The sequence below is a fragment of the Prionailurus viverrinus genome, chromosome E1, assembly GCF_022837055.1.
Source record: "Prionailurus viverrinus isolate Anna chromosome E1, UM_Priviv_1.0, whole genome shotgun sequence".
NCBI lineage: Eukaryota > Metazoa > Chordata > Mammalia > Carnivora > Felidae > Prionailurus > Prionailurus viverrinus.
In genome coordinates, this window is record NC_062574.1 from 37,568,953 (window position 1) to 37,596,369 (window position 27,417).

Below are 27,417 nucleotides of genomic sequence, written 5' to 3' on the forward strand. Positions count from 1 at the left end.
CTGTTAACTAATGCCCCTGGCGTTCAAGTGGCCATCCATGCTGGGCAGAGATCTCCCTTCTGGATTTCCGTCTTCTTCCTGGTTTTGTCTTTTGATTTATTACCATCTTCTTAGGTCTTTAATACTTTGAAAAAGATTTTTAAGGTGTATTTTGTCCAGTTTTTATTGGTTGTCATCAGCTAGAGGGTCTCCAGTTACTGAAAGGTCCCTGCCACCACCATTTCCTTTGGGGGGAAAATTCTAGCATTTTTATTTTTAGATTGCATACACATTGTAAAGTGTATAAACAAAACATCTTTTTCATTCTGTGCTCTCCATGGGAACAGACTATACACTAAAACAGTCTTAGAACACTACCTCTTTGAATAAACCAATCTCCTTAAATTCTGGGAGCTGTATAATAAGAAATTGAAGCTGTGGGGCACCTGGGTGGCCCAGTTGGTTAAGTGGCTGACTTCGGCTCAGGTCATGATCTCACAGTTCCTGGATTCGAGCCCCATCTCGGGCTCTGCACTGACAGCTCAGAGCCTGGAGCCTGCTTTAGATTCTGTTTTCTGTTATCTTGTCTCTCTCTTGCTCGCTCTCTCGCTCTCTTCTCTCCCCCCCCCCCACTTGTGTTTTTTTTTCTCTCTCTCTCTCAAAAATAAATATTAAAAAAAAGAAATTGAGGGGCGCCTGGGTGGCGCAGTCAGTTAAGCGTCCGACTTCAGCCAGGTCACGATCTCGCGGTCCGGGAGTTCGAGCCCCGCGTCAGGCTCTGGGCTGATGGTTCGGAGCCTGGAGCCTGTTTCCGATTCTGTGTCTCCCTCTCTCTCTGCCCCTCCCCCGTTCATGCTCTGTCTCTCTCTGTCCCAAAAATAAAATAAACGTTGAAAAAAAAATTAAAAAAAAAAAAAGAAATTGAAAAAAAAAAGAAATTGAAATGGTATTGTTAGCTACACCTAGGTGATTACTTGAAATACAAAGAAGTTCTCTTTTCAATCAGGCTTTTAGAGTTAATTCATGGTCCATCTCTTTGGGCAAGTTGTCTCCTGTTTGGACTTGGAAACTAAATCTCTGATTTGTATTTTGCATCGACTTTGCAAGTTTTGCCTATTGTGATTATGATATTACCCATGATACAAAATTGTTGAAAGCTTGCCTTTCTGTTCCTGATCTCCATCTGGCCTCATTTGACCTGTTACCATTAGCTTGGAGAGGAAAAATGTCTGTTTTATCCAGCCACACATCTCAAATGTATTTCATAGATCATTGAGATAAGTTCAGCATTATTATGTTTTCTGCTTCGATCTTAACTTCTGTAGTAGCCATAAAAGTTCAATTATAAATGTGAGTAGATGAAACTGATATTTCTGTTGTTGCCAGAAAAAAAAATAGGGAATAGGAATCATCGTGCAAAATGATTAGAGAATTTCTTTTCATGTTTGAAGAGAATTGTGAGGCACAAGCTTACTACAGTCTGGCTCTCTGTTGCTTGGCTCTGTTGCAAACCAATTTAAAAGGAGTGTTCTTATCTGCTGGTTAATGTTTTATTAAAACATTAGATATCAAAAGCCACACAGTACATTTTGCATTTACCACAAAATGACTAGTGTATGTATTAAAGACTTACTCTTCTACTAATCCATGTAAATCATCTTTGGCTACAGTAGAACAGAAGGCTACCCTTAAAATCTAAAGATATTTGTTTTATAGAAGTAATTTTTCTATTTATAAGTCTTAAAGAACATTGGTTAGAATTCATTTATGTACAAGTAAAATTTCCATTACAGTCAAGGGCATAAAATATGGATGCTATTTTCTGGTATCTTAACAGAATAATGATGCTGATTTTCTTAGTTAAAATTGTATACATTGAGTTCTCTAATACAAACAAATGCCTTATCTGGTTCCTAACCAAGTAACATTTTTTATAATGACACAGATGATATGTTGTTTGCCCTAGAGAAAAGAAAAAGTTAAACTATGGATGGATCATAGTGGCATTTTTTCCATTGAGAGCTTTTGATTGACAATTATTCCTCAAACATTTCTTCTCAAATATCCAATCAAGTAAAAATAAACACTAACATTATCAAAAACACCCATCTGAACAATTTAATGCATTTTCTGCCTTATGCTTACCACTGTATCCACAGTGCTTATTGTAGTAAATTACTAGTACATAGTAAATGTTCATTTAGTGTGTATTGAGTGAATGAAATGAACCCAAAAAGCCTGAGGAAAGCAAAATGAAATAATTTAATATGTTATAAATATGTATCAATGACATAGATTTCTCTCTACTAAGAATATATCTTTTTGCTTTCTAATTTACTACAAAGGGGTTCAGAAGCTTGAATAACCAGAGCTATATAATAAAACTGGAGCTCAGTTTTGGGAGAATGTGGCAAAGCCACGTGCTGGCTTCAACACTTAATGTGACAAATAACAGCCCTGCTTTTAACAGACACCTATTTTCTAATATTCATCAGAAAATAAAAAAATTAGGTAATCATTTAAGAACTAAAATGAAAATATAACCAGGTTTGCTTTGGCATTTGGGCCAAGCTAATCATAGGTTTTATAACTCTGTTACAGAGAAAGAATGGGTTTCTTTATTTGATTAAATGTGGTACAAATTTCTGAGTTTTGAAATAGATGAGAACAAGCAGTTTATAATTAAAGGATCGTAAAGGAAAATGTAAACAGCTTGATGTGAAAATGCCAAGAGAATGCTGAGAATTTAGAGAGTCTATAGACTGAGACCCTGTGTAGCCTGCCATGTTAGGGATGCAGATTAGGGGTTTGGATACATTAGCTGTTAGACATTCGTTTCTTGACACAATTTTAGTCATTGTCTAATCCCTCTGCGGTTTGGCTACTTTAAATAGAAGACATTATTTTGCAAATTTAAAGTGTAAACCATCTCTGAAAGAATTGGTATCATCAAGAAAAATAAGGACCAAAATGTTCAGCACTTTCTTGTTTACAGCATCCTATTTCTTGCCTGCATTATATTTCTGATATAATTTACTACGATTTAATTAATTGATCTTCTGTTTTCCTTCTTGAGACTATAACCTCCTTAAGAATAGGGGCTGTACCCCTTATTCATAAAGGTACATGTAACACCGGAGACAGCACTGGACACGCAAAAAGTAAATATTTAATGAATGCTTAATGACTTAATGAAAGCTATATTTATATTTATTGTCTGTCATCAGATAATGCAGGATGCTATTAAAGATAAAAATAAATAAAATAACCATATAAACAGTTTGTATTCAGCAATCATATATCATATATGATATCATATATGATATCATATATTTCCTGACAAAATAATGAAGTAGTTGAGAACATAGGCTCAGGAGCCATACAGCCGCTGAACTTCAGTATTAACGGTCACTTACCTAACTCTGTAACCATGGACAAGCAAGAATTCAGTCTTTGTGTGCCTCACTTTTACTATCTGTAAATAGGGAATGTTGTTAAGGTTAAATGATTTAATACATGTAAAGCACTTAGAAAAGTACGAGACACTAATATCCCAGTAAGTGTTAGCTATTGTTGTTATTACTAGTAGTACTACTATCAATATTATTATTCCAGAAATAAATTTAAAATGCTCTTCTAAACATTAAATATAGTGCATTTAATCCGTTTTGAACTTAGAGCTCTGTATTTTGTTGAACTAGTAAATCACATAGAATTTAAATTTGAAAACTGTTCCCTCTGCTCTTTTTCCCTAACTCCACTGTTAGAGAACCAACTTCATCCACTATAAGAATTTTGGGTATAACCTCCTCCAAGAGATCTTCCCTCCTTTTCCTGCCTCCATCCTGCCAAGACAAATTTAATTGTTTCTTTCTCTGTGTTCTCTAGTACTTCCTTTAATTTATAAAATATTTCTTATATGCATTGGCATCTCTCAAGTTGTATGTCTTTGCTCTGCTTTAAGTTGTTAACGGGTACAAGAGGAGTGGCCAAGTAATTTCTAATTTTGTACTAATTTTGAAAGACGTATAGCATTCTTTTTCATAATTCTAGACTTGTTTCTTGGAGGAAAAAAACCCAGATATTGTGCATACTGCTTCATTCTCAAACCTAGTTTCCGTAAAACATTTTCTGAAATTTCTAAAAATTGAAATAGAAATACAGAAAGGTACACCAATCATAATTATGTAGTCTCAACGAAATTCTGTGACGTGTACACACCCATATAACCACAACCTAAATCAAGATAATAGAACATTCCTGGCACTTCAGAAGTTTTCCTCGTGCTTCCCTCACATCATTATCCACTCTTTAGAAGTATAACCACAATTATGAGTACCATTCTCAGTTATTTCCTTTCCCCATTTTCACACTTTGTACAAATGAAATCATTTAGTGTGTATTCTTTTGAATCTCTCTTCTTTTGTTCAGTAGTATATTTGTGAGATTGTTTTTTATTGATCTCATATTTCATTGTGTATCTACTCTTAATGGACATTTTCAGTTTGGGCTATTATGAACAATTCTCCTATTAATATTTGTTTGCATGCATTTTGACGCACCTATGTATATAATTTTCCTTTTGGTATATACCTAGTAGTGGACCTGGTAGAGTTTCAGAATGTTCAGCTTAAATTTTTTTCCAAACCTTAAAGCTGCCAATTTACATTCCTACCAGCACAGCAGTATTTAAGTATTCTTTTACCCCATATTGTCAGGGTGTTTGTTAGTTAGTTAGTTTGTTTGTTTTGTGTGCTATCTGCACTGCACATATGCAATTGTGCAGAATCATTGTGATTTTGGTGTTCATCTCCCAATGTTAATATGCTTTTCATATGCTTATTGGTCATTTGGACATCATCTTTTGTAAATGCCTATATAGATTTTTTTTGTTTACCTTTTAGTTGGATTGTCTTTTTTTTCCTTAGTGATTTGTATGGATTCTTTATATATTCTAGAAAGAAGCCCTTTGTTGGATATATAAATTAAAGATACCCTTTCCTACTCTGTGGCTTACCTTTTTACCATCTTAATGGTGTCTTTGGTGAAAAGAAGTTTTTCTTATTAATAAACTTCACAAAAAACCAATGGTTAGTGCTTTTTGTGTCCTATTTAAAAAAATCTTTGCCAAGTCCTAGGTCATGAAGATCTTCTATTAGGTTGTCTTCTAGATAATTCATTGTTTTACCTTTTATATTTGGGTCCATAATCTAACTGGAATTGATTTTTATATATGGTATGAGGTAAGGGCAGGTTTTATTTTTATTCCTATCATATTGATCCATCATCATTTACTGAAAATACCATTCTGTTACTAAACTATGACATTGGCACCCTTGTCCTAAATAAGGTGAATTATGTATGTATAGATATGCTTCTGGATTCTTTATTCTGTTCCATTGGTGTTTTTATCTATGCTTGTGTCAGTCATACTCTGTCATAGTGCTTTAGCATTATATTAAATCTTGATATTAAGTAATAGAGGTCTTTCTTCTTCAAGTTTTCTTTACTATTAATGGACCTTTCCATTTCCATGTAAGTTGAAGAATCTTTTAGTCCTTAGGGTGCTGTATTCTTCATTCAGTGTTCTCGGAACAAAACCTAATGCATAAATGTACTCCTCCCAAATGGTCAAAGTGAAACAAGAGCTGTAAATTTAAATAGTCTTGGGGTGCCTGGGTGGCTCAGTCGGTTAAGTGTCCGACTTTAGTTCAGGTCATGATCTCATGGTCCGTGAGTTCGAGCCTCGCATCGGGCTCTGTGCTGACAGCTCAGAGCCTGGAGCCTGCTTCGGATTCTGTATCTCCTTCTCTCTCTGCCCCTCCCCTGCTCACACTCTGTCTCTCTCTTTCAAAAATAATTAAACATTAAAAAAAATTTTTTTAATAAATAAAGTAGTCTTAATCAACAGAATGTATGAATGCTGTATCATTTATTTTGTGTAAAATGCTGTATCATTTATTTTGTGATCACCTTCTTTTGTTTATCATATTCCAAACTCATTATTAAAGAAGCCGCAGTAGAATTCTGCCCAAGGAAAATACTTTGTTTAGGGACATACCTTAATTGAGCACATTTGGTTATGAAGATGGTGCCCTCTTCACTCTTCACATTGCCTGGATGGTCATGGATGAGACAAAAATATGGGTAAAACATTTGGTATGAAAATGTAAGATGAATTTTTATAGCAAATATTTGGTATGAGGATTTAAGAGGAATTTTGAGAGTGACGAGAGCAAGTACCCAGGGTAGAGGGGTGGTAGGGAGTGATGCCAGCAACATGGTAAGGGACTGGAATCAAGGATGATAGTGTAACCTGGGGTTAAGAGTTTGAGTTCCGGATCCAGGTCGCCTAGGCAGCCACTAACCAGCCATATGAATCTGAGTAAGTTACTTATTCTTTCTATGCTTCACTTTCCTTATTTGTAAAATAGGGGTAAGAGTGCCTACCCTCATAAGGTGGTTATGATAATTAAATGATTTAATATACATTGTGAAATACTTAGAAATAGTACCTGGCATATAGTTAATCTTCATATGTGCTAGCTGTTATAATTAATAAAAGATAATGTGTGAAAAATGTGAGAGGTATCATATTTTTATTTACTTTGTTCTGTGCCTTGATATATTTCCCACCCTTGACATACGCAGTGTATCCCCAGTAAAGTCCTGTCTGGGCACCAGCATATGACAAAGGCATAATGGAGACTGAAAAGATTATTAGGATCTAGTAGTGCAGAGAACAAACCCCACCCTCATAAAGGAAACAGTCTAAAGAAAGACTAAAAATTCATTGTAAGCCAGATATTGAAGTAATTCTAAGAATCCTCAGAAATAACAGATTGGACACTTGTTTACCTACTGACTCTGTGTTGATAGTACATCCAGTTTGACAAATTTTATTATTTTGTGAATGTTTATTTGAGAGAGAGAGCAAGAGAGCGCACAAGTAGGAGAGGGAGAGAGGGAGAGGGAAACACAGAATCCAAAGCAGGCTCCAGGCTCTGAGCTGTCAGCACAGAGCTGGACGCAGGGCTCGAACCCACAAACACGAGATCATGACCTGAGCCAAAGTCGGACGCTTAACTGACTGAGCCACCCAGGCACCCCCAGTTTGACAGATTTTAAAGGGTGGAGTTGTTCTAGCTGTTTCAAGGTTTCTCAACCTCAGTAGTTGACTGTTGTGGCTAGATAATCCTTTGTTCTATTGAGCTGTCTTGTATAGTGTAGTATGTTTAGCAGAACTCCTGGCCTCTATCTACTAGAGCTTATGTTCACACAAAACCTTCTACATGAATGTTCATAGTAGCTTTATTCAAAATATCCAGGAACTGAGGGGCTCCTAGGTGGCTCAATCGGTTGAGCGTCCGACTTTGGCTCAGGTCATGATCTCGCTGTTCATGGGTTCGAGCCCCATGTCAGGCTCTGTGCTGACAGCTCAGAGCCTGGAGCCTGCTTCGGATTCTGTCTCTGTCTCTCAACAATGTATAATGTTTAAAAATAAAAAATATATATCCAGGAACTGAAAACAACCCAAATACCCTTCAGTGAGCAAATGGTTAAACAAAATGTGGTACATCTATACAATGTGTTACTACTACTCAGAAATGACGGGGCGCCTAGGTGGCGCAGTCGGTTAAGCGTCTGACTTCAGCCAGGTCACGATCTCGCAGTCCGTGAGTTCGAGCCCCGCGTCAGGCTCTGGGCTGATGGCTCAGAGCCTGGAGTCTGTTTCCGATTCTGTGTCTCCCACTCCCTCTGCCCCTCCCCCGTTCATGCTCTGTCTCTCTCTGTCCCAAAAATAAATAAATGTTGAAAAAAAAATTAAAAAAAAAAAAAATGAAAAGGAACAAACTACTGAAACATGCAATAATTTGAATGGACCTTAAAAGCATTATGCTGAATTTTTTATTTCTTTTTTATTTTTATTTTTTTAAATATATGAAATTTATCGTCAAATTGGTTTCCATACAACACCCAGTGCTCATCCCAACAGGTCCCCTCCTCAATACCTATCACCCACCCTTCTCTCCCTCCCACCCCCCATCAGCCCTCAGTTTGTTCTCAGTTTTTAAGAGTCTCTCATGCTTTGGTTCTCTCCCACTCTAACCTCTTTTTTTTTTTTATGCTGAATTTTTTAAAAGCCAATCTCGGAAGTTTACGTACTGTGTAATTTCTTCTATATGATGTTCTCAGAATAACAAAATGGCTCACAGAACTCAGGAAAACACTTTAGTATTACCAGTTTATCATAAGGGATATCCTTAATGATACAAATGAACAGTCAAATGAAGTGGTACATGAGGGGAGGTCCAGAAAAGTCCTGAGCACAGGAGTTTTGGTCCTTGTGGAGTTTAGGTGAACCTGTTTATCAACCTAGAAGCTCTCTAAACTCTATTGGTTAATACTTTCATGGAAGTTCCATTATGAAGGCACATTTGACTACATCATTGACCACGGCTGATTAACTCAATGTTCAGCCCCTTTTCCCCTCCCTATAGGTTGGGAGGTGGTCCTGAAAGTTCCATCCCTCTAATTACACAGTTGATTCCTCCAGCAGTTAATTTCCATCCTGCAGCTGTTTAGTGGCCCACCAAGAGTCACCTCAGAAGGTTTATGAAAAACAAAAGATGCTTCTCTCACCACTGTCATTCAAGAATATTCGGGGCGCCTGGGTGGCGCAGTCGGTTAGGCGTCCGACTTCAGCCAGGTCACGATCTCGCGGTCCGTGAGTTCGAGCCCCACGTCGGGCTCTGGGCTGATGGCTCAGAGCCTGGAGCCTGTTTCCGATTCTGTGACTCCCTCTCTCTCTGCCCCTCCCCCGTTCATGCTCTGTCTCTCTCTGTCCCAAAAATAAATAAACGTTGAAAAAAAAAAAAAATTTTTAAAAAAAAAAAGAATATCCAAGAGTTTAGGCACTCCGTTCCAACAACTGGGAACAAGGGCCAAATATATATTTCTTATTATATCACAGTATCACATATACTGTAAGCAGTTTGCCTCTTGTTAATAAGTTGTCTCTTATCTAAACATTCTTACTGTTTGTAATACTACTTTCCAATGAGGAAGCAATATAACACTGGGAGCATTAATTCTGGGAGCATGGATTCAGGGGGGCTGGGTTCTTAACTTGGCTGTACCATTTATTGCTTGTGGGATATGAGCAGGTATCTTAATTTCTCTGTGCCTAAGATTTCTCATCTGCAAAATGAAAGTAATAATACATATTTCATAAAATTGTTATAAAGACTAAGTTCACGGTAGAGTGCTTTAAATCGGTGGCTTGCACATAAGGTGCACTATGTGCCAAATAAATGGGTCGTGTGACCTAACATGTCTTACCTTTGTACAGGTTATAAACTTTTTAAAGTCGATGCCTGTATCTCCACATTCTATAAATCCTCAACGACTATACCTCCACGTCATGTAAATTCTCATAATACCTGATGTTAACATGTACATAGAAAATATTTGATGCCAGGATAACTTCCTAGAAGAAAATGAAATGGAGCCCCAGAATATCTAGAGGTCAGGAATCTATGCCAAGAAGAACTTGGAAAAGCTTAGCTAGTTTAATCTATAGAAGGGGAAGAGGTGGGACGCCTGGGCAGCTCAGCTGGTTAAGCAAGCGACTTCGGCTCAGGTCGTGATCTCACAGTTCGTGAGTTCGAGCCCTGCGTCGGGCTCTGTGCTGACAGCTCGGAGCCTGGAGCCTGCTTCAGATTCTGTGTCTTCTTCTCTCTCTGCCCCTCCCCTGCTTGTGCTCTGTGTATCTCAAAAATAAATAAATATTAAAAATTTTTTAAAAGGGGGGGGGTAGAGGGTAATTCATCAGTTTGAATATAGCAGTTACCTTTCTTATTTTATCAAGAAATAAGAAACTTTCATTCTTGGGGTGGCGGGAACAAAGTAAACTTAAATATTTGTAAATAAAAATACCCCTATCGATTCTACTGTATGGGTACAGAGTTTCTTTGGGGGATGATGAAAAAGTTCTGGATATATGGACAGTAGTAATGGCTGTACAACATTGTGAATGAACTTAATGCCACTGAATTGTGCGTGTAAAAATAGCAAATCTTGGAATGCATATTTCATCACAAAAATATTTTTTAATTTAAAAATTTGTTGAGAAGCGGGATGTATTTACATAGACTCAAAGTATCCCTCCCCCCCCCCACACACACAATATTTACTAGTTACCAAAGAGAAAGAGTGTAATTTTAGAGTAGGGAAATTTGGCAAATGCTACCACAACCTAGTGATCAAAGTTAACACAGCATCACTTTTGTGATATTTCTGCCAGAAATGCATAACCTGAGTCAAACCACAGGGGTAACATGAGATAAATTCAAATTGAGGGACATTGTGCAAAACAACTGGCATATTATCTTCAGAAGTGTCAAGGTCATGAAAGTTAAGAAAAGACTGAAGAACTGTTCCAGATTAAAAGAGAATGAAGAATGAAATGTGCTGTATGTCCCTGAAATGAATCCTTTTGCTAGAAAGGACAGTACCAGGACAAAACTTAAATAGGGTCTATGAGTGAGATTATAGCAATGCCAAATGTTAGTTTCCTAATACCTGTGCTGGCGCTGTGGCTATGTAAGAGAATGTCTTTGTTTACAGGAGATACATACTAACTAGGGATGATGGGCATCATGTCCATACTTTCAAATGGTTAAGGGAAAAATGTACTTTGTACTATTCTTGAAACTTTTTTGTCAGTTTGAACTAATTTCAAAATCGTGAAAAAGAAAATAAAAGAACCTAAGTGAAGGTGGCGATTACAGCAGCAGTTAGATCCCAACACAGGGACCAAATTGGAAGGCTAACTGCTAAAGAAATAGGAAACATCCTCTATTCAATAGATTACACACATTCTCTCAAACTCAGGTGTTTCAAGTAGATACTTTGAAGATAATACGAGTAAACCATCTATCAGTTATAATATACAAAAGTGGGAAAATCAGCTTCTAGGCAGGGACCTTGTGATTTTGGGTTTAGAATGAAAACAAAGGAAATGACTGAATTGAATGTAAGATTAGTTGCAGGATGAGGTCATTTTATTTTGAAAGATTCATGTGTTTCAATGTCTGCCTCTTATAGGTGATGCTGAACAGGAACTTGGTCCCCCTCCATCTGTAGATGAGGCAGCAAACACACTCATGACTCGTCTGGGTTTCCTCCTCGGAGAGAAAGTCTCGGAAGTTCAGCCAGGTGACCAATACAGCATGGAAGTACAGGATGAAAATCAGGTAAACTGCTTGCTATCACCTGTGAGACATGGGATAAATCAGCCTGTTACACCAGGGAAAATGTTGCAGGGTGTTTGCATATGTGTATGTTCTGAGAAGAAGAATCCCAATTTTTGAACGGCTTTTGAGGCCTGATGACATAGCTTTGATTTTCCATAATCACTGTATTTCTTTACTTTAGGAAACATCTTTTAGTTATATTCATAGGTTTAAAAAGCCACTTGGTTTTGATTCATTTGTGGAATGAATGAGGAAATAAATAAATGCATAAGCCAAGAAAGAGAATTGACATATGGAGAGTATGACACCCAGAAATGTAAAGTATACTTCGTTTTCAGGTACATGTGGATTATTTACCAAGTTGACAATGTGCTGAGCAGGTCTCCGCAAATTTGAGAAGATTCTAATTATTGTGATCGTAGTAGAATTAATCAATTACAGAATGATAACCTTGAAAATGATAGCTAAAAGATAATTTAGAAAATCCCCCAGATGTTTGGCTTTTAATATACTTCTAATATACTTTCAAAGAAGAAATCACAAGAATTTAGAAAATATTTTAAACTGAAAAAATAACAAAATATAACAAAACTTATATTTTTACATATTTGTAGTATATAAAACTTGTAATTAAAGATGTGCTCAAAAAGAAATTTTAGTTTTGAATACATATATTAGAAAAGAGAAAATCTAAAAAATTAATGATCTAACTATTCATGTCAGAAAGTTTAAAAATATTAGCAATTTTTTCTTTTGGCTATTTTTTAGTTTAAATGTAGCAAAGGAAATACTAGACTTGGATTCATTTGTAGGGTCTTAATCTTTAAAATGTATGCTCTATAGGGACCCCTGGGTGGCTCAGTCAGTTAGGTGTCCAACTTCAGCTCAGGTCGTGATCTCATGGTTCATGGGTTCGAGCCCTGCATCGGGCTCTGTGCTAACAACTCAGAGCTGGTAGCCTGCTCCAGATTCTGTGTCTCCCTCTCTCTCTTCCCCTCACCCGCTCGTGCTCTGTCTCTCTTTCAAAAATAAATATTAAAAAAAAAATTTTTTTAATGTATGTCCTATAGTGAATCAGTTTATTCTAGAAGATGATAAGTTAATTTCATCTTGTATATTCTTAACAAATATGTGTGAAAATTCTATGCTATATGTTAGTTTTGTCATAAAATAATAGTCTTCAAGGATTATTTGGATCATGTGGATCATGTTCAGGTGTTCCAGGGCTCTCTTCTCAGACTTCTCTCTTTTTTTCCTCATTCCCTAGGTCATTGGTTTTGCTGGAGGCACTTTCTAATCACCTGGGCAGTTTTTATAAAATTCAGATTCCTGGAGCGTCTAATCTTACTGAAATGCCTCCATTCTTTTGTTTGTTTGTTTAATATTGTCTTAACTCCTGAATTGCCTCTAGCCCTGCCTTTCCCGTTGACTCCAGTGTATTTCCAGCTGCCTGTACCTTTTCTATCTGTGTGTCCAACATACATCTCAAATTTAACATGTCAAAAACTGACTCTTGCATTTTTCGCAGAGCCTCCTCCTTCTGCAGAGATCTGACTGAGAGAACACAATGGAAAAGCTATTCTCAGCCTGGAGAAGGGTTAATGTTGTCTTTCTGTGCCTAGAAGAGATTTCTATATCTCATTAACTAGCCTCCTTAAGTAAATATAAAGCCTGCCTTTTAATTCATAAGCCATGAGCAAATTACCACTTTCTTTTTTTTTTTTTAATATATGAAATTTATTGACAAATTGGTTTCCATACAACACCCAGTGCTCATCCCAAAAGGTGCCCTCCTCAATACCCATCACCCACCCTCTCCTCCCTCCCACCCTCCATCAACCCTAGGAATTTATCCAAGGGATACAGGAGTACTGATGCATAGGGCCACTTGTACCCCAATGTTCATAGCAGCACTCTCAACAATAGCCAAATTATGGAAAGAGCCTAAATGTCCATCAACTGATGAATGGATAAAGAAAATGTGGTTTATATACACAATGGAATACTACGTGGCAATGAGAAAAAATGAAATATGGCCTTTTGTAGCAACGTGGATGGAACTGGAGAATGTGATGCTAAGTGAAATAAGCCATACAAATTACCACTTTCTAAATGGCTTGATCTTTAAGCTTCGCTTTTACAGTTAAAGCTTTTAAAACATACATTCTGTGATATAAGCTTCATTTTGTAGAAAGCAACTTGTAGTAAAAATAATAGATGTCATTTGGGCTTAACCTCCACATTGGCTATATTATGTGTATAATACAGTTTCCTCTCTTAAAGAACAGACTGAGAATCTTATCTAAAAATGGAAATGAGTTGCTATGGAAGTAATAGAGTCATACCAAAGTGAAACTTTTTCAATATGGAATGACTGTAGATATATTTAATGTAAAAAAAATCCTAGTATAGTTCATTTCATCTACCCACATATTTTTTAAACTGAGGATTGAGGAGGTTAAAAATTCGCCACGTCAGTTTCTAACTAAGGAGGATTCTAATTCAGTACGTCTGGGGTGTGGGGCTCTGTGTCTGTCAGTTTTGTTGGGGAGCTTGTCCTTTTATATTCCACAGGTGATTCTTCTGCATGCCCAGTTAAAAACCATTGCTCTGGTAGGCCAACATCATTTTACAAAAACAGGAGATTACAAAGAAATTGAAACTCCTCCCTCCTCTGAAGAAAAATTACAGAGTAGAAGAGAAATGACATAGATCTGAGGAGTTATTGTATTACTAACAAAAATCAGTTCCTGATATTATTAATATGATTGAAAAGATTTGCTTGGTTGCAAGGTTCTGCGAAGTGTCACTTGTGCTTTAAGTTGAATGTATCTTTTGTGATCTGGTTATAGCATTTAAATTAAAAACAAAACCTGGATTCAACACATGTGATTAAATACCAGGGATTGTATCTAAAACTCATTTTAGGGTGACTAAAAAGAGCCTTAATCTTCTCACATCTAGTGATCAACACATTTTCCAGTCAAGTTGCTAAATGTAAACCCTCAGTTTTAGTGGAGAGGATATGAATAGTGACTGTATAGGTAAAGAAAGTGAAAGGCTTCTTTTAAATTTAACATTTAAAGGGGCGCCTGGGTGGCACAGTCGGTTGAGTGTCCGACTTCAGCTCAGGTCATGATCTCACAGTTTGTGAGTTCGAGCCCTGCGTCAGGCTCTGTGCTGACAGCTCGGAGCCTGGAGCCTACTTCGGATTCTGTGTCTCCCTCTCTCTCTACCCCTCCCCTGCTCATACTCTGTCTCTCTCTCTCAAAAGTGAATAAACTTAAAAAATTAAAAAAAAAAAAATATTTAACATTTTAAGATGTCAAATTTGTCATTAGTGTTCCTTCAGGAATTTTTTCATTGATCACTAACCATTTTTAAAAGGATAAGATTTTTTAGTGTTTGAAAAAATAGATACTTTTGTTCATTATTTTGGCGATTTATTTGGGTAGAAAGAGCTAAAGAAAAGTGCATGTCATTAAATTGTGTAAGCCAGGATATATTACCACCAGTCTTTTTCGTGATTATTCACTCCTTCCTGTCAAAAAACTTTAAAATGAGGTGACCTCAGATATAAGAATCATTCAAGATACAAAGCAATTTCAGTCTGTAATCGGTTTCTACAGAGAAATTATTTAGTTTTGTTTTAAATGAACATTGATTGATTTTTTAGATAGACTTTCAGAATAAGGCATTTTCTCTGCATTCAATCCAAAGAAGAGTATTAACAAGACTAAGTTCTAAGCCTTCAGAATAGTCTTATTGATAAGAAATAGCAAGGACAACTTGTGCTTAATTAAAAATTCCTTTATCAATTCATGGCAGTGATAAAGAATACTTGTCACTAGAAATTTCTGAGGCAGGAAAACTGGCCACAGTCTCTGCTTGTGTTAAATTTACCCAGTTTCACCTTAATTGTACAAGGCAGAATCTCTTATTCTGGAGGGCAAAAAAACAACTAGTACTGAGTAGATGTAAAAGCTATATATGTACATTTTCTTCTTTTTCGCATCAAAGCATATGTTTTGCCTAAGATATATTTTACATCAGCACCCGATCAGTTTATCTTTTTTATTTTTCATTCCAATTTTTCAGACTTCAGCAATCACCCAGCGGATAAGTCCCTGTTCCACCTTGACTAGTAGCACTGCCTCTCCACCAGCCAGTAGCCCCTGCTCCACCCTCCCGCCAGTCAGTACAAATGCAACTGCCAAGGACTGCAGCTATGGGGCTGTTACTAGTCCAACCTCTACCCTTGAAAGCAGAGATAGCGGCATCATTGGTGAGTTGGTTTTTATATTAATCATTTTGTGGGGGTTTTTTTCTTTTTAAAATAATACACAAGCTTAAGGTTTTCAAAAATTATGCTTTTGAGTTGTTGAGATGTATATATAATGTATGTATATATTCAGATGTATATATAATGTGTGTGTATATACATATATATATGTATATATGTACTTATAAAGGTTTATCTACTTCTTCCTGTAGATTCATCTATCTGCCAACAGAAGTAGTTCAGAAAATGTTCATTCCTCACTGAACTAGTAGAGTTTCATGGAGGTTCTCAGTTCTGCTTATTGTATACTTATTAAGGGGAGTCAGTCAAATGGAAATTAGTGAAGTGTTGGGAAATGAGGATCTGAAGAAAGGAAACGTACAGAGAAGAAACCAGGAGTGAGCACAGAATCTTAGGGCACATTCAAATTGAGCAGGAAATTAGAGGTGGGAGAATGAGCCAGTGGATAGGAGTAGTCAGACAAATAGAAGAATTGGGACAGTATAATGTTACCAAAGTCAAAGAAGATAAAAGGTTCAGAGAAGGGAAGAGGAGAGGCTGGTCAACAAATGACAACAGCTGAAAAAGCCAGGCATACTGGGATCAGTTAAGGAATAAAATATTTCTTCCTCATTTGGCTTCCTTCTAAAGGTTATCAAATCACACTAGATAGTATAGCAGATATTAATGCCATGGCAACTAAATATATCTCTATTATTTAAATGCATATATATCAACATGTGAATTTATTCCTTTAAAATAAGTATTGAGTAGATAAAAAGAATATTTTTACAGCAAAGTTGCAGGATACAAAATCAACACACAAGAACCAGTTGCATTTCTTCTATATGCTAACCATGAACAATTAAAAAAGAAAATTAAGAAAACAATTCCATTACAATAGCATGAAAAATAATTTTAAAACGTGGGAATAAGTTTAACCAAGTGTACACTAAACAGAAAATACTGCAAAGAAATTTTAAAAGATTTAAGTAAATGAAAATATAATCTGTGTTCATGGACTAGAAGATTTAATATTGTTAAAGTGATAATATATCTCAAGATTTCTACAGATTATTGAAGTTACTATCATAATTCCAACAAAGTTTTTTGCAGAAATAGAAACACCCATCCTAAAATTCATGTGGAATCTCAGAGGACTCTGACTCAGAGGACTCAAAGCAGACTTGAAAGTGGAGAACAAAATTGGAGGACTCCATTTCTTGATTTCAAAATTTATTACAAAGCTTCTTAAAGGCAGGATTCATGTCTTAGAGTTTTTATATATCCTCGTGACTTAGCATAATAGTTTCTAATTTGTCAGTTATTTATATGAGAAGTCTTTATGAAGATATAGTCATTAAGTAACTAAATATTTTAACAAAATAAAATAGAGAAATAAAATGTAGACGAGTAGCCTCTTTTATAACCTCTGAAATAGTTTGTGAAAGATTGGAATTATCCTCTCCTTGTATATTTAGCAGGACTTGCCATTAAAATAATCTGGACCAGGTGCCTGGGTGGCTCAGTTTGTTAAGTGTCTGACTCTTGGTTTTGGCTCAGGTCATGATCTCACAGTTAGTGAGTTGGACCCCCTGCTTGGGGGTCAGCCCCTCTCTCTCTTTCTCTCTCTCTCTCTGTCTCTCTCAAAATAAATAAAAAAACTTAAAAAAATAATCTGGACCTGATGTTCATGTAGATTTTTTTTAATTACTACTCCACTGTATTTAATACTCTAGGACTTTCTAACTTTTCTCTTTCTTCTTGAATCAGTTTTCCATAGCTATGGTTTTTTTCTTTTTCAAATTTATTGGTATAAAGTTGCCCAAAATATTCACTACCTACCCAATAACCCAAGCTGAAAAGCTGAGAGGAGTCCTTGTCATTTCTCTGCCCCCACCCTAAATTTCTTATCCCTGAATTTTATTTTCGTCTTTTCTAGTATGCTTTGGTAGTCCCCATTATCTCAGACTTAGAGTAATACAAACCCGAGTATTGTCTCTGCTTTTCATTTTGTCCTTTCCAAGTCTGTTTTTCACACAACCACCAAAGTGAATTAACCAAGAACCAGTTACTCCTTTGGTTGTATTACCTATAAGATGAACTATCTAAAAATCAAATTTGATCATATCACTCCTTTCACTGCCATTTACCTATAAAATAAAGCCTAGACTTTCCTGATCTGACCACGGCCAATTTCTTCAGCCTTCTCTAGCCTTGTGTATATTGTTCTAACAGCATTAGACTTTATTGTTACTTGACGATTCGTTTTTCCATGGCCATTCTGCCTGTAGTCTCCTCTCTCTTACATTGGAATGACTCCTATGGACTTTTTAAGATTTGGCTAGGTATTCTGTCACTACCACTACCACCACCTGTCTTCAATTCTCCACTCCAACTCTTATCCAATCCATGTGATTACTCCCTGTTCCCTATAATACCCGAGCAGATACATATCATGACATGTAATGTGTGGTATTAGAATTACTTTTTGAACCTGCTTCCCACCATTAAACTGTTAATTTCTCGTTAGCAGAAACTTTGCCTTACTGATCTGTATCTGTAGCACCTAGTCCAGTAACTGGCCTGTGGTAGCATAGTAGGTACTCAAGTAAATGTTTACAAATGAAAGGGGGGCTAAAGGGTAGAAGGGAAGAGGACAAAGGACTAACCTAGCAATTTGCATCATTTTTTTTTTTGGCAGTGATTAGAGTGACCATTAGGTACAAGATTATGTATTGATTTATTAGGTTTTGAATAAATAGTAGGGATTAGAATTCTCTGTCGACCAATTTTATTCTCTTAAATTCTCTTAATGATTAATTTTAACAAAATAATTTTTATAATCCCTAGGCAAGCTTCTTCTTGGGTTCTTCTCTTGATATTATTAGTCTATCACTCTATATCATCTATATTACTATACATAATATATCATAATATATCATCTATATTACCATACATAAAAAATATCATCTATATTACCATACATAATATATCATAATATCATAAAAATATATATATCATATATATCATATATATGATATATATGATATATCATAATATCATAAAAATATATATATCATATATCATATATATGATATATATATGACATATCATAATATCATAAAAATATCATCTATATTACCATACATAATATATCATAATATATCATCTATATTACCATACATAAAAAATACCTTTAGAATTGTGTTCAGCCAAGCAGAAGGGACGGTGCTGACAGATCAGACCAAATCTATTCACAAGTAGTTACCTTTCAAAGAGGGAAACCTAACACGTCAGTGAATGTTCAGATTACATGTTCTTACGTGCTGAAAATTAAAAATGGAATCCTGCTTTGACTTATAGCAGGAATGTTCCTCTGCTTTTTCTTTCTGCTAAATTTTCAAAATTGAATTCCTTGTACCATAAGTGCTTTTGTAGATAATAGATCTAATTTAAAGAACAATGAAATACCATTCTTTAATGTATATAAATACTGAAACAGATTTGCTTGTAAAATTACGAGAGAAGAATGAGAAGAATATCTGGTCATAAAATTACTTCAACTGTAGAATAGTTATCAAATTATATATAAGCAGTTCATCTTGAGAAATGATTTGTTTCCCTTTCGTTTTTATTTTTCTAAATGCAATTTTAGTTGGAAGAAACTTTATTATGGCATAAGTAATAATAGTGAAAGATACACTGTTATTACCTTGGAAATCTCAAGACTTACCTACCTAAACTGTTAAATATGCTTTAAGTATTTCCGCCCCTGATTATACAAGCGTCCACTTCTCTGAATTACATATTGCTTACATTATTTCAAGCAAAAACTTCCAAGATGGCCTATTGTTTATTCATGTCCTATATTTAAATCCTGCCCTATCAGCAAACAGACACAAAAGTTATTAAATGTATTGATTTATCCATTTTAAATTCCTTTATAGGTAAGTTCAGTATGATCCTTTTTAACGCACTACATTTTCCACTTAAAGCTATCAGAATTTTTAGCCATTCATGTGCCTGAATGTATCACTTGTACAACATGCCAAAATATGTAGAATCCTAGTAACGAGAATTGGAATACCAGAAATGCAGACTTCCTGGGTTTTTTAAGTATTCTAAATGTAAAAAGTTCCTTTCTAGGGTTCTAAAAGGTTTTAAATAACTGTGACTTATTTGATTCTGTGTAGTTGGATTCACCACAGACTAAGTTAATTTCTACCACAGAAAGCATTCTCTGTTTCAATCATAGCTTCCCTCCCCAAATTCACAACCCTTTCTAAATATGTGGTGAAATACCACCAACACAATTGTGTATTTGTATAGTAATTTTATGACTCTCTTTTTTTATTTTATTGGTATGACTCTGTATAATTGTCTTATATGTGTGCCCAGTTGAGATACCACTAATGACATATAATCACCTACCAGCTGTCTACCTACACGTACACACACACACACACACACACACACACACACCTTAAAGGAAAAATCTTGATAATTGTAACCTTTGTGAGATATAATATTTCTCTCCTATTCCTTTTTCATGTTAAGTTTTAATAATGGTCCTTTTGGGTGTGGTTTTTTAGCAAAATGAATTTAAGCATGGATCCATTTTGTTTCTCCTTTTGTTTATCTGGAGGTCCTAGTTCTTTCCAGCATGGTATAATTCTTGAATTTCTTTTCATCAAATCTCAGAATTTTTTAAGTCCTGATTTTATTCCCAAATTTGGTCTTCTGTCCTATAGCCTTGTATCATTTAACACGTACAAAGATGGAGGTTCTGTGACTATGCCCATTGTTTGTGATTATGTTTTCCAAATGTTTCACATTAGTAACTAAAAAGCAAAATCAGAAGCTCCTAATAAAAGTAATAGTAATATATAATCCAGTAGGATGTTGTATATTCTTTATTTGATTCAAACTATCACATTTTGAAAGTCATACTTCCCAGAGGGAAGGGGTTAAGGGGATGGGCAAAATTAGTAAAGGGGAGTGGGAGATACAGGCTTCCACTTACAGAATGAATAAGTCCTGGGGATAAAAGGCACAGCATAGAAAATACAGTCAATGATATTGTACTAGCATTATATGGTGACAGATGGTAGCTACACTTGTGAGCATAGCATCACCTATAGACATGTTGAATCGCTATGCTGTGCACCTGAAACTAACGTAATATTGATTTGTCAACTGTATTAAAATAAAAATTAAGGGGCGCCTGGGTGGCTCAGTCGGTTAAGCGTCCGACTTCGGCTCAGGTCATGATCTCGCGGTCCGTGAGTTCAAGCCCCGCATCGGGCTCTGTGCTGACAGCTTGGAGCCTGGAGCCTGTTTCAGAGTCTGTGTCTCCCTCTCTCTCTGACTCTCCCTGCTTCATGCTCTGTCTCTCTCTGTCTCAAAAATAAATAAACGTAAAAAAAAAATTAAAAAAAAAAAATTAAAATTAAATTTACCCTCCTGGGTCACAGACTGAACATTAGATAATTTGAGTTATTTTTTCATGTTTTCTCCAACCTGTTTTCAGAAATGTGTAGGTTTATTTTTACTACTGAGTTTTTCTATTTATTGTACTAGTGACTCCGTCATCCTTCCCACCTCTCTAACACTAAGTAAATTTTAGTAGCTGTAATGTGGCATGTTTGTTAAAGAAGTCTGGACACTGCTTATTCAACTGATCAAGAAGACCTAGTAAAGCATTTCTCTTGCATATTAACCTAAGTAATATAATAATAACCAGCATTTATTGAGTACAATGAACCAAGTACCATTATTTAATCTTAATGGTCTCATATGAAAATAGTTGTAAAGATTTCACAGGATCATACAACTGAAAGGATGCAGAAAACTCCACAAAGAATGCTTACAAAAGCTTTTAATAAAGATACAAAATAGCAGGTGAAAGAGAATGCAAACAAGCCCAGAGGCCCCTAGACACTTGCAAGTGCAGCTCTCCAGGTTCTTTCTTAAATAGAATATGCTCTGTCTCCAGAGTGTCAAGGACCAAGATTTGTACAAGGAATCGTGGTTTCACGAGAGCTCCCCAAAAGTTTACAGTGAAGATTTTTATGCCCCTCTGGTCATATAGCCAAGTCAGATTGTCTAACTAAGTCCTCCAGGTGTAAATTGTCAGTAAGCAACTAGTTCTGGGTACTACAGGAGAAGCTTAAAACTTTAAGCAGCAAATTACAAATCATTAGTTATCCCAGTTGACCTTATCTTGGTTAAGAATCAGTACTAGACTTCCAGGCAACCCCAAAGATAAGCGTAGGACTGGCCCAGTCTAGTTGTAAAATAATTCTGTCTTATATAATAGTGTAATAATCTTTCTTAGAATTGGAAAACTGAGATTCAAAAATAATTGGTCTCAGGTCACATAGATAGTAAGACGCAAAGCTCAGATTCAAGTTCAGATGTGTATGACTTCAAAACCCATGGTCCTAATCATTACAGAAGAGTTCATAGTTCTAAAAACTTTCTGTCTCAGTACAGATGATCTAAAACTATTACATGGCATTAAAAATTTAGTCTATGTCAACAAAAGTAGAGTAGTGAATCAAGATAAAAATTAGTCCTATTAGTTTAAAAGTATTATTATAGAAGATGGACAAACCAATTTTATTTTATATATGTGTGTGTGTGTATTAAAAAAATTACTTAGTGTAGCTGGCACACAATGTTACATTAATTTCAGACAAACAATAATACAGTGATTCAACATTTGTATCCCTTATACTGTTCTCACCACAATATAGCTACCATCTGTCACCATACAACGCTATTACAACGTGATTGACTATATTCCCTATGCTGTGCCTTTCATACCCGTGACTTATTCAGTCCTTCTCCCCTTTTCCCATTTTTCCCATCCCCTTCCCCCTTTCCCTCTGGCAACCATCAGTTTGTTCTCTGTATTTATAGGTCTGATTCTGCTTTTTGTTTGCAAACAATCCAATTTTAAAACATGGAAAAGACATTAGATAGACATTTCCCCAAACAAGATACGTGAATGCCTAATAAGCACAGAAAAAGGTGCTGAATATCATCAGTCATTAGAGAAGGGCAAATTAAAACCACAGTGGGACACAACTTGACACCTTCCAGAATGGCTGTTACAAAAAAAGGACCCAAGTGTTGACAAAGATGTGGAAAAATGAGAACCTTCATGTATTACCCTTATGTATTACTTTATGTTTATGAAGTAAACATAAACTTACCATACAATCTAGCAATTCCGCTCTTAGGAATGGAGCCAAGAGAAATGAAAACATGTCCAAGGAAAGAAGCATTATTCATAATAGCCCCAAACTGGAAACAATCTAAATATCCATCAATTGGTAAATGGATATACAAAATGTGGAATGTCCATACAGTGGAATACTGTTTCGGCTATAAAGTGGAAGAAATTAATAAATGCTACAGAATGAAATGACCTCAAACATAAAGAGTAGATATTGTATTATTCTGTTTATATGAAATTCCAGAAAAGGCAAATTTATAGACAGCACATCAGGAGTTGCCTAGTATTGGGATGAGAACAGAAATTAACTGCAAACAGGCACAAAGGACCTTCTAGGGGTTATAGAAACATTCTAAAACTGAATTGTAGTGATGATTGCACTTATCTGTAAATTTACTAAAAACCATTGAACTGTATGTACATTTACAGTGGGTACATTTTATGGTATGTAAAGTATACCTTAGTAAAACTGGTTTAAAATATATAGCATTGATTTTATTCACAATAAGTCTGTGTATAAGCCTTTGATTCCTTCTTCCTCACACTAACCCTTTCTGGCCTATGTGGCAATAAAAACAGACATGTCACATATGCAGTTTTTCATATTGAGGTAGTGATTTTTTTCCTATATCAAAGCAAGAAAATGGAGAACGTCTCAGAAAAATCTCTTTAGTTACTTGAGACTCAGTACTCTCTATCCGTTGTTCCACTTGGTCATACTAGAAATAAATGATAGATTAGGGAAACAAATAGGTGTAGTTTTCATTGAAGAACCATGTCTTCCTTTCCAGTCCCGTTCATAGAAACTTTGCACATGGGAGTGCTTAATTCATCTAGGCCAGCTTATCTGGCACAAAGACTGCATGCATGGGCTTTGGACTTTTGAACCTTTAGTAGTCACATGCACGAAAATATTACTGCATTCTTGATGCTTCAGTCACCTTGGTGACCTTAAATCATATAAAGTCTCACCATAAAGGAATGGTTAAGTAAAATAGAATGCACCCATAAAGTTGAATAATACACAGACATTAGCCTGTTGTTATTAAAAATAGATTTCATTTTTTGGCTCTTTATTTTTCTGTATATGGCCTCTTTTGCCTGGAACTGTCCTTGTTCTCAGATTAAGGATTTAGGACCTATCTTGTTCCCATATTCTGCACATATTAGTTATTAGTAAAAATTTATTGGATAGGTGGGTGAATGGAATTAACCAGAAGTTACCAAGTTCATGAAAAGCATCAATGAAGCAAAAATGCACAAAATTCCTAAATGGGAAGTTACCCAGAAAATTTTATTTCTGGTATTTTATGTGAGATGTCTGTTTTTACTTTCTGTGCCCCAATAATCATAGACCATTATGCATTCTAGACCATTTATTCATCCTTTTGACAAATATTTATTGAGCATATACTGTGTGCCAGGGACTAGATACATTTCTATCTAGTGAAAAAAGGCAAGAAATACCTGAGGCTTCATAGTTGAAAATGGGTGAACTGTGTAATAATAGGTTATGCAAATAGTACAATAGTCATAGTTTTCTTCTCACACTGGGAAAACTAGATGTTTTGCTTGTCTTTACTTTTAAATACCTTGACCATGAAAGCCCTCCCTCATTATAAAATTTAGCATTTTTTTAATTTATTTAATTTTTTATATCAAACTAGATTTTATTAATTTATTTTTACTTATAAATTTTTTAATGTGAAATTTTTTATATGAAATTTATTGTCAAATTGGTTTCCATACTTTAGCATTTAAGTAATAAAGTAGGGCCCATAGGCCACATTTAAGTAATAAAGTAGGGTCCATAGGCCACTGAACAATACCACCTTAGTGCTACAAACTCAAAGTTTCTCAAATCTTTCCACCACCAATCAGGTATTCCATAATTTTTGTTGGTAGATCTCATAGTTTTGAAAAAATGTTCAGCATCCCTCTATTCATTATTTAGTAGTTTCTCATTTTTAATTTATCAAACATGTATCTCTGCCAAAGCTTCTGCTTAAATGAGAATAACTACTGTTGTCACCCTTGATAGAATCCTCGCTATGTTTACAGAAGTTTGACGGTGTAACTAGTTAACAGTAAGCATATTATTTATCAATTATTTGAAATACTGAAAATAGTGAACCCCATTGCTACTTTCTCACACCTGTAAACCATGTGCTCATGGTTTATCTGGAGAAAAGGGGTTTATACCAGGCTGGGACCACACAGATACAGGTATATCTTAGCCAAATCTGGGACTTAATAATAAAAACATCTGCTGGACACACACACACACACACACACACACACACACACACAAAACATAAAAGGTAAGGGGTTAAATAACAGGCATTTTACATGTAGACAAATCCTCTGGGAAACAAGAGTTTCCATTCTCTGCCTTTCAGCATACTGACCCTAGCAGCTGTGTGAACTCCAAGCTTCTTGCAAAGAATTACAAATGAAATTATATTTCAGTCAAATTTTCCTGAAAATAAAAGTTTAAATATATTTTAAATTAATGAGACAGTTTTCAGAAATTAGGATAAGAAGCATACATCCACTTTAAAAGAACACACACAGGTACATACACACATATTATAAATGTGCTATCACTGAACACATTTAGAAATTATAATTATACAATAATGCCGTGGAATCCATGATAATCTCATTGGGGAAGGTGCAATATTATGTTTGGTGGCAAAATGGTTAGGAACTATTGGGCTGTTTATGACTGAAAGTCTGAATATATGAAATTAATTTTTAATTAAAGTGAGTAGTTTAGATTAGATACCAAAATAATGTAATAACTTAATATGACTTGAACATTGGCTTTTTTTAAACGTTTATTTATTTCTTTTGAGAGAGAGAGAGAGTGTGGAGAAAGTGCAGAGAGAAAGAAGGGAGAGAATCCCAAGCAGGCTTTGCACTGTTAGCACAGAGCCCTATGCAGGGGCTCAAACCCACGGAACTATGAGATCATGACCTGAGCCAAAATCACGAGTCGGATTCTTAACCAACTAAGCCACCCAGATGCCCCCTTTGGATTAGCTACAAGAATATGTGGCCCATAGTTTCCAACATTTTCATCAGTGAGACTTCCTTAGCACAGATTCCTCAGAGCCTGAGACAAAAGGTTACGTGCTAACACTATATTAAGGGAGTATAAACCAAGGAAACAAGTGAATGAAAGGGGAGTAAGGCAAAGAAGAAACAAATATAAGAAAAGGAATTACAGAGCTGGCAGAGGTGATTGCTTTATTCAACTGAAATCTTCAGAGAGACCATACAATTCCTAACTATGGAAGGGGGAATTACAAGGGGCTCTTACTGCTAGTTCCTGTTTCACATTGGTGTGTTAGCCCTACTAGGGCATTGTTTCCCCTACTTTACTATTGCACAAATCCAGTAGCCCTACTGCATCTCATGTCTCAGCAACAACCAGGAAGTCCAGGGACAGAGGAGAGAGTCTATACAGCATTACACAAGACATTGATTGACTTGTGCTCATGATTATCATAAATGACTAGCAATAGCCACTATAGCCAACCCTTCAGTCTGAAGCAGGATTGTTAATAACAGGGACCCAGCTCCAACCCATGGGAATAGTTCACACCATCACTAGAGCCAATGTAGCTAGACAGTGGCAGGTAAGTATATCTAGAATGGCAAATCCAGTAAAGTTCAACCCTTACACCACATAGATCCAGTAATACTCTCTTTGGCATCTGTTCTCACCTGGGAACACGATACTGTGAAACTCTGAATTCTTTTCTGAGAGGAGAGATCTAAATCCAATTCTTCAAGAAGATGACCAGTGCAGTCTCCCAAAAAGACTTAGAAAGGGTTAGTAAATGAAAGTAAGTCCCTGCTGCTCCTGCTGGTCCTGGATTCCATAATGTATGCTCCTTATCTCCCTCCTTCACCCATTTCAGAGCAAAGAATATCAAAATAGATTTCAGAACAAACAATGATTACCTATCAAGGAAGGTCATTTCATAATGATAAATGGATCGTTTTGTCAGGAAGAAGTAACAGTCCTAAATGTTTATGCACCGAATAACAAAGCCTCAAAGTGGCAGAAATCCGCAAATGTAGAGATTTTAACTCATCTCTCAGTGGTTGAAAGAACAATTAGGAAATCCATTAGCATGTAGATTACTTTAAACAGTTCCATTAACCAACTTAACTTAATTATTTTTATACGACAGTCCGCTTAACAATAGCATAGTTCAGATGCTTTTTAGGTATACACAGAAGATTCACCAAGACACCAATATTCTGGTCCATAAAACAAGTCTCAGTAAATTTAAATGGACACAAACCATTACAGTATTCTCTGACCACAATGTGTTTACACTGGAAACCAGTAATAGAAAAATATCAGGAGGAGTGCCTGGGTGGCTCAATCAGTTGGGTCTCCAACTGTTGGTTTTAGCTTGGGTCATGATCTCACAGTTCATGGGATTGAGCCCCTCATCAGGCTCCATGCTATCAGCACAGATACTCTCTCTTTCCTCTCTTTCCTCTCTCTCTGCCTCTTCTCCCCATTCATGTGTACTCTCTCTCTCTCTCAAAATAAATGTATAAACATTAAAAAGAGAGAGAGAGAGAGAAGGGGCACCTGGGTGGCACAGTCGGTTAAGCATCCAACATTA

General features: G+C 35.9%; 1 protein-coding gene across 8 annotated transcripts in view; it reads left to right on the forward strand.

The window, feature by feature from the left end:
• The window catches only part of TANC2 (tetratricopeptide repeat, ankyrin repeat and coiled-coil containing 2), a 376,040-nt gene that overhangs the window by 212,011 nt on the left and 136,612 nt on the right, over window positions 1-27,417 (forward strand). For all 8 annotated transcript variants that reach the window (XM_047832304.1, XM_047832306.1, XM_047832307.1 and 5 more), the window contains 2 exons: window positions 11,089-11,237; window positions 15,336-15,522. In XM_047832304.1, the coding sequence (XP_047688260.1) occupies window positions 11,089-11,237; window positions 15,336-15,522 (336 nt within the window). The remainder of the gene's footprint in view (window positions 1-11,088; window positions 11,238-15,335; window positions 15,523-27,417) is intronic.